Source organism: Apaloderma vittatum, unplaced genomic scaffold (genome assembly GCF_000703405.1).
Source record: "Apaloderma vittatum isolate BGI_N311 unplaced genomic scaffold, ASM70340v1 scaffold17427, whole genome shotgun sequence".
In the NCBI taxonomy this organism is placed as follows: domain Eukaryota; kingdom Metazoa; phylum Chordata; class Aves; order Trogoniformes; family Trogonidae; genus Apaloderma; species Apaloderma vittatum.
The window spans coordinates 1-8419 of record NW_009724692.1 but is presented as its reverse complement, the minus strand read 5'-3'; the positions used below and the strand labels follow the sequence as shown (position 1 = coordinate 8419).

General features: G+C 43.1%; 1 protein-coding gene across 1 annotated transcript; it reads left to right on the top strand.

Annotated features, from left to right (window-relative positions):
* Window positions 1-947: 947 nt before the first annotated feature.
* On the top strand, window positions 948-6570 carry CCDC173 (coiled-coil domain containing 173; the record flags this gene model as incomplete). The annotated part of the gene is made up of 8 exons (XM_009872620.1): window positions 948-1168; window positions 1463-1636; window positions 1732-1922; window positions 2867-3023; window positions 4039-4178; window positions 5105-5297; window positions 5608-5772; window positions 6256-6570. Coding segments are annotated over 8 exons (1556 nt in total), but the record flags the coding sequence as incomplete, so codon positions are not given.
* Between the last annotated feature and the right edge of the window lie 1849 nt (window positions 6571-8419).

Sequence of the window (8419 nt, the reverse complement as noted above, 5' to 3'; positions counted from 1 at the left end):
AGCTGCAGAGAGCAAGGCGGGAGGTTGGTCCCTCTGAGTGACCTAGAACGAACTAACCCGAAGCCGGTGAGGTACAGCGCGACCCAACAGCTGAAGGCAGAGAAGAGCTGGGTGCCCGGCGGTGCCCGAGCTGCAGGGAGCAGTGCACGGTTGGTTGCGGCAGGGCTGGCTTAGCCTTGGGCACAGGGAGGAGGTCAGGCCTGGTCCCCACCGTAAAACAAGGGACGAGCAACTGCACCTGAAAACCAGACCTTGGCAGGAGTGTCACTGTAAGAGAAAGCCTCCTTAACGTTCCAGACACGGCATGTCAGCCTGCTGCGAAGCAGATGAACGAGAATTTCTAACGGTGCCACTTGGTGCAGAGTGCCACTTCCTTCAGAAACACTGGTGACAGTTTGATAGGCATTTCACAAAAACTAACGGTCACCTAGAAAAGCTGTATCTATGCAGGCAAATGTGTACATAACCCTAATACAACAAAAAAATGCTAATCTTTCCAATGAACCAATCAACTGTTTTACATCAGCTCAATTTTAATAAATAGGATGAACGTGCAGGACAAGGGTGGTAAGGCACGGCCTGTGCCCAAACTGTTGCCTCATCCATCCAGCAGAACGGCTTTACCAGTACTCTCTTTTCCATTAGGGAATGCTCCCTGGTCCCTGCTGGTCTCAGAATCATGCCCAAGCACCGCCTGGAGAGCATTAGTTACCACAAGCCAAACCTGTACATGCACACGAACAGACAAGGGGACACGTACATGGTTACGTCGGTGCCATAGCCCACGTACCTGCACTGGCTACAGTTAAGCTACAGTATGGGGCAAGTAACTAATACTAGGCCAAGTTAGTGTTGTTGCTATGCAAGAATTCAAATGCTGACACGGGTTTGAACGTAGTATTTTGTGATACCAAGCAATCTCAGTACCTTTTCTTGCCTCTGCACAGCACCACATCATTTGGAAGAATGTCTAGATGGACTTTTTCTTCCAAGTGAAGTAGAACTTTGTCAGGTAATGGTATTGCCAAAAGCAGAATGGGAAAGGATTCAGGGCAGTCTTGGCAGCGCAGCTAGAGAAGCAGCACACGTCCTTGCTGAGAAGAAGAAACGCGAAGAAATGCACTTACGCTCCAAAGCTGCTGTAAAAGACTGGCCCGATACCATTATGGTAAGTACAAGACACTTTTGTAAAAAAGGGAGATTCATTTTCATGTATGCAAAACCACTCATAGTAGCATTTCTAGCTGTAGTCCCTTTGTTTAACATCTGCTTTTAAATATGTACACCATTTAAATGCATTTAACATCAAACATCAACACTTAAATTTTTGTAACTAATGCTAAAATGCTAAATTTAAAAAAAAACAACAAACCCAAACATTGAGTATATCATCTTCAGCATAGTTTATAAGTTTTTAATCCCTGGCCTTTAAATGTGATTTCTAATTTTATCTGCACTGTAGGGCCTGGCACAACAGAAACTTAAAGCCAGAAAATTACGTGAAGAAAGAGAAGAGGAAGAAAGAAAGTTACTTGACTTGGAGGAAAAACAGTTCCAAGCAGCAAAACGGAAGGAGGCTCTTGATCGTGCAAAAACCTATCTATACTATCAGAACGAAAGAGTGAAACAATTACATGTTTGTTGAGAACTTATATTTTTAAAATTCAAATTGTACTGAATGTTTTTTAAACACTTCTGAGCATGCAAATTACATTAAATATTCTCTTTCAGAGCGCACTTCTACTTGCTGAGGTCCTAAAAGAAAGAGATGCTCAAGTTGCATTTAAAAAGTTAAAGTCAGGTGTTAACAAGAAGGATGACAAAAAGGAACATGAATGTAAAGAAGCTATTCTCAGAGAGCAAGAAGAGGCACGTCAGCGTTATATGAATCAACAGGCGTTACGCAGAGATCAGCTGCAACAGTAAGTAATAATTAAACTAAAGTAACCCTACTTTATTATTTGCTTAGACTCTCTTCTTCAGTAAGTTTTTTTTACAGAAACCTACTAAGAAATTCACAAATACGACACTTCAACAGAAAAATCCAGAGTGCCACAACATTGCAGAAAAGGGAAATGCTGCGATAGCTAGTGTCTTCTAGTTGCCAAGAGTCTGCACATAGAATTGCCTTTGGCAGGCATCAATAAGTTTTAGTCAAATCGCTATTCAAAAGTTTTATCTGAAAGCATATTTTAACTCAGTTTTGGTTGCAGAAAAGGAAAAGGTTAAACCTAGATTTTCCATTTGCCCATAACTAGATTCCAGAAAATGCATCACTGCCACCTCCATTCTTTCTCTATTACTCACTATCTTACCTCTGTTATCCCACTTTATTATCCCCCATGTTTTCTCCATTATCCCCCACCCTAATGGAGGGGTCCCCAGTGGTATTTATAGGACTGGCCCCAGTGGTCTGGTAGAAGGAATCAAATTCCCTGAGGCAGAGGAAGGGTTCAAAGTCTGGTCTCACATATTCCAGGTCCGAGACATGAATTGTCGCAGAACTTAGTGCAGAACGCTACCAAGTTAAGCTGTTGCCTGGATGCCCAGGAGAAGCATAGATATAGTGGGACTTCTGGGGAAATTTGTTCACCGAGGATACTGCAGACACAAGCCAAAGCATTATGAATGCAATGGTGCCACTAGACTGCAAACTGTGAGCATACCACGAAAGCTCATTTCTCGTCAGAAGACTGAGGGCTTTCATTGCAAAAAATTACAGTATTTTTCACCTCTTGTTATTCTACTCACCTTCGATTCAGAGTATCCCATTCTTCAGTGCAAGGTGCCTACCATTATGCAGAACCTATACCTGTTCATTACTTCATGCAGTCCTACATTTATTCAACTCCTTTTTCCAACTCAGAATAAAAGAGCACAAGCATCAGGCAAATCTGGCCAAGCTAGAAGCCATAAGAGAAGGAGAAGAAATAGACAGGTTGAACCGATTGTACCAGTTGGAAATTCAGGAAAAAATGGAAAAGGAACAGCAGGAAAAACTTGAACGCCGAAGGCTGTATCATGTAAGTAACAGGAAAGCAGACAGTTTGAAATGCTTGTCTCACCTGGGCTGCTTGGAGTGAAACAACAGCATTCGTGTATCTACATGGGCCTACTGCCAGCAGGAGGTTTGCTGGAAGCTTCGGCAGCACTGGACCACAGGCCTACTCTGCCAGTTGCAGGGTGTATCCTTCCTCTGTGCTTTTGAGAAAGGCCTCTCAGAGGCAGGTCTCTCCTCTTGTCTGAAGGGACATTGGCACATGATGCTTTGGCTGGTTTATGATTAAAAAGTGTGCCGTAGACATCAAGGGGTATTCTCCTTGACTTGAGAACTGGCTTTAAGTTCCACAGACCAGCTGTTTTACACCCTTTTTTCTTTGCTAGGAAGAAGGAATAGCCTGAGACTGAACATAACAGTGTCTTTTTAACTTGACATTCCCTTTGTGATTGGAGAAGTTTAGAAATATAGTCAAGATTTAGTCAAGACCTGCGGCCTTCTCACTTCGTCTTTAAAGGCATCTTGCTAAATGCAAACTAGAAATGCCTCAGAACAATTCTGGTGAACATGCAAAAGACAGTTTTGGTTTTTTTACAGAAAAGTAATAAAAGTATAGAAAACTCCTCTTCATGTCTGATTTGGATTAAGCTCTTAGCCAGGGATAGATTTGGAAGAGGCGGGCCAGGAACAGCTCAGTTTGTGTATGTGTTGTTGGGGATTGCACATCCCACTCTCCCATGTGCGTAAATGAGAGCAAGGGGTAATGCTCACTGCGTTGCATCGCAATTTGTGTGGGTGAGGGGCTGGAGGACCAGCTGTTCGATGCTTAATTCCCCTTCTCCTTCCTTTTATCTACTGCTCCTCTTCATGCATGTTTAAATAGGGAGGCAGAAGTAAGTGCAAGTACTGAAAATCCCTTTCCTCTCCTCTTTCTTTGAGAGAAACAGTGAGAGAACAGAGAGTGCTTCTTTTAAGTTGTTACCCCAGGCCCAGATTTTTTAAATTTCATCACTTATGTCAGGACCATTTTGCCCATGCAGGAGTATGTAATGGACCAGAAAATAATCAAAGCAGTAGAGGAACAGAAACAAATGGAAGAAGATGATCGGATTAAAGCTCATTTTAAAGCAAAGGAAACTATTGCCAAGCTGATAAAAAAGAAAAAAGCTGAAATGCGTAGGTAGGTACAAAGCTTGAGTATGAATTATAAATAAACTAAAAATTATACTGTAGTCATTTTCAAATTTTTCAGACTGACCAAGCTACAGTTATTCTAAAAATTATATTTGATTGGTAGGGGGAATAGGGCATTTCAGAGAAAAAAAAAATCTTTCACGAGTGCCTTAGTAATAGATGTGGAGAGGAGTGATCTCTCTGCCCTTCAAAGTACAAAGACCAGGGGGGCTGAACTAGGTGATCTTTCAAGGTCCCTTCGAACCCCTAACATTCTGTGATTCTATGATTATAGAATCACAAAGATCTAACACCAGTGTGTTGGGAACAGTGATTTTCCATGTGGCATGCCAAGCCTCCACCTCCTCAACAATTAGAGACAATTAAAACCCTAATCGAAAGTATTTTTGGGCATAAGCTACATTTCCCTGAGTTGAATTAAGAAAAATAATTTGACTTCTTAACTAAGCACCTATATTAATTAATTAATTGTGTTATTATTAAGGGAAGACAGTTTATCAATTTAACATTGAGAATACAGCATGACAATGACAATACCACTGAGCCAATCTAAGAGCTTCCTTCTCTTCCTGCTTCTGCCAATACTCCCAACATTTCTCCCTTGATGGCAAGACGGCAGGCAGACTCCTTACCAAGTGATCCAGCTATTGCAACAGAAAGCTAGTATTACAAAATACAGGGTATGTTTATTTGCTAAGTCAGACAGTAAAATAAAATAAACCCACCCCACAAAAACAAAACAAGAAAAGCAGAATGAACATAAGGAGATCAAGAAGTTGGGTGAGTGGGCTTGCCTGTGTGGCAAGAGGAGAGAAGACTAGAAGCAGGATTGCTGAGTTTGGCAGCAGTAATGCTTCAGGTAGACACAGGTGCGTACCCTGGTATGTTATGGTAGCTCACGTTCTTCTGCAGACAAACAGAGGAACGCCAGGACAAAATCTTTCACCAATTAGCTGCACAAATGAATGTGGCATTAAAGAGTGAAGACAATCGTCTTGCTAGAGATATTGCAAAAAAAGAAGCTGAACATGAAAAAAAACGCCAAGAGAAAGAAGCCAAAGTAAAGGCAGCCATTGAATCTATTGCTGAGCACAGAGCCACTGTGGTAAGAAACCTACCCCGTCCTTATTTCTGCTTTACTGCAGCCAAGGAGCCTGGCCCAGATCACAGCTGGTGGCTCTGGTGCCACGCATCAGCATGTGTCCTCAGGTCCACTGACATCTTTCCTGGGGTCCACGCTGGGTGCACATCTGCCAGGGCTGCTGAAAACCCTGAGCTTGGACCCTGGTCAGCCACAATGACCGTTGTTGTCCGAGTGCTGATACAGGGCTGCCTTCGCTGAAAGATAGGACTTCCAGGCTAGCAGGCTGTCTTCTTGGTTAACTTTTTTTGCGTGTATATTTTGTAAAATACAGATGAAGATGAAAGAGGAAAAGAAGAAAGAGGAAAAAGCAGAGGATAAAAGAGAACTTGATGCCTTAGTGGAAGAGAATCATATTTACTTGGAAATGGAAAAAGCCAAGAAACAAAGACAACGTGATGCAAGCACGGAAGTACAAAAAATTCAGATCCAGCAGATGGTAAAGAGACAATCTGTAACCATTATCCCCTTCAGAAGGAAACATGAATCTAAACCACAGCACTAGCTCCTGCCCAAGAGGAAAAGAGGAAGCGTGATGTGGTTTTTTTTGTTTTTTCAAATCATGTACGCTCTGCTTATGCTGGTGTTGGGGACCAGCCCCAGAGCAGTGGTGCAAGTCAAGGCTGGTTTGCAATGACAATCACAGCCTGTCCTTTGCCATCAAGCTGCCTGCTTGTTATCTCCTGCGCAGGTCACCAAAGAATAGCAGCTAATGCTGATGTTCACTCAGCTATTTAATGTACTCTTTTGGGATGAGAGGGGGACGGCAGGGGAGAGAAGTGGGGAGCGATATCTGACAAGTATCAACTAACAAACTAACATCACTGCAGATCTCCTGTAAGCTTTTACCCTCCGTAAGTTTTAAGGGATAGTTATGTTGTGAGAGAATTACTAACCTTTGTTATTCCCTTTTCTTCATCAGGCTGAAAAGCAGGCAAAAAAACAGCAGGAAAAGCAAGCAGACTTGGACTACGATGCTGAGACAAAGGTTATTGCACTTTGTAAGGAGCATGAATTTCAGAGTTATGCAAAGAAAGTAATTGAATCGGAGTCCAAGACTACACATCATCTTTATCCTCTTCTCAAAGCATGCAAAGATGGAAGAGGACTTGGACATGGGCCGCTTTCCAGAGGAAGAGAAGGAAGAGATACTAGTTTTCAAGAACAGGATGGTGCTGGGATACAGTTACCTCGTTGTAGCTGTACTACCGCTCCAGAAGTTAAAAACGTGAAATAACATTGAGACTATCCTGCAAGGAAAGGCAGAAGCAGTTTTCATGGGCTTAAAATAAGATCTTTTTATGAACCTTACAGGCAGAGTTAAACTGTAATCAAATATGTACCGTGAATCTGGAAGTCCATTTGAAAAAAAAAATTGCCAGAAAACTGGTTAGATCCTCAAAAATCCTCAGTTTATATTTCATGCAAGTTAGTTCATTAAACTTGAGACAGCAATGCATGATGTATAACTGACCATCATTACAAACTATTCCAGCCAAAAGTTCACTATTACTGCTAAATTTTTATTTTTAATTGTTTTTAAAATTCACTGTCCCAGATTTTTCAGGACTGGGGTACAGATTCCCCATGCAAAAGGTCATGTTTTTCACTAGCTCACTTCCAGTTAAGTATTACAGAATCACAGAATGTCAGGGGTTGGAAGGGACCTCAAAAGATCATCTAGTCCAAACCCCTGCCAGAGCAGGATCACCTACAGTCGGTCACACAGGAACGTGTCCAGGCGGGTTTTGAATGTCTCCAGAGAAGGAGACTCCACAACCTCCCTGGGCAGCCTGTGCCAGGGCTCTGTCACCCTCACAGTGAAAAAGTTTTTCCTAATGTTTCTGTGGAACCTCCTATGTTCCAGCTTGTACCCATTGCCCCTTGTCCTGTCATTGGACATCACTGAAAAGAGCCTGGCTCCGTCCTCCTGACACTCCCCCTTGACAAATTAATAAACATTTATGAGGTCATATTCCCCATAATAGAAAAAAAACCAAACCAAAACAACTTTACAGAATCTACAGGGGAAGGAAAACAACCTAATACATGTGAAAGAATAATTATGGAACTGCAGGGTTTTTATAGCATTTTACAACTACTTCTGTAAGTGCCATGCTATAAATTAATTATTTTTAATGAAAAGATGTGATTTGATCACAGCCCTTAAAAGGTCACCTAGGAGGCAAACAAATCCCAACAGAGCTATAACTAGATACTACAAAAAGAGCATGGCAACAAGAGACAACACCGTCGGACTGTTCTTTCAGAAAGACTAACAATGATTCAATCTCATAAATACATCTGGATTAAGTTTTTTTCTTAGATTCCTCAGCTGACTTACTCTCCAACACGCAAGTCACACACGCATCTCACTTCTTAAGCTTGGTTTCTTCGCTGAAATTTTATCATCATGCTCCTGCCTTGGATGGAATTAGGGTTTCCAATAACGGCTTCCTCCACCAGTAACCTGGGGTCTAAAAAGGGTATCCCCCTATTCTGGGGTCCACACAACCTTCTGTTCCAGCCCCCAAGCTGCCCGTCTCTGTTGGCCAAACAAGAAAATTATTCAAGTTCTAACAAGAAACAAAAAATAATTAGAAAAGCTTTTATACAAAGGATGCTTGCCAATAATTTACTTTGGAATGCGCGTCTTTCGTGGGCCTTCAGGTTTCTAAGCCTGACTCTCCACAGCAAATGGCTCTGAAGGAAGCACAGAACTTTGAGCAAGATGCGAGCCTACCCTGGAGACGAGGTCCCTGCTGCCAGCTGAGCGCCAGGTAGAGCTGGGGCTACCTTCCCTGCGGTGTAGCGCAGCTAGATGTCAGACGGCCGGGCTCCTCAAGCCGGCTCTTCCAGGCAGGGCAAGGAAGAAACTTTTTCGAAGGAGAGGGAGGTCCGGCCTTCTCACCCAGCTCCCAGGGCCGCTAGGGGCTTTTCCCCGGGAAAACAGGGCCCAGGGGCCGCCTTCGAAGGTCGGGTAACGGCGAAAAGCGCGTTTCCAACAGCGCCAACCGCGGGCAGCTCGAGCGGGACGAGGTGGCGGAGAGCGGAGGCAAAACGGCGGGAAAAAACCTGCCAAGGCC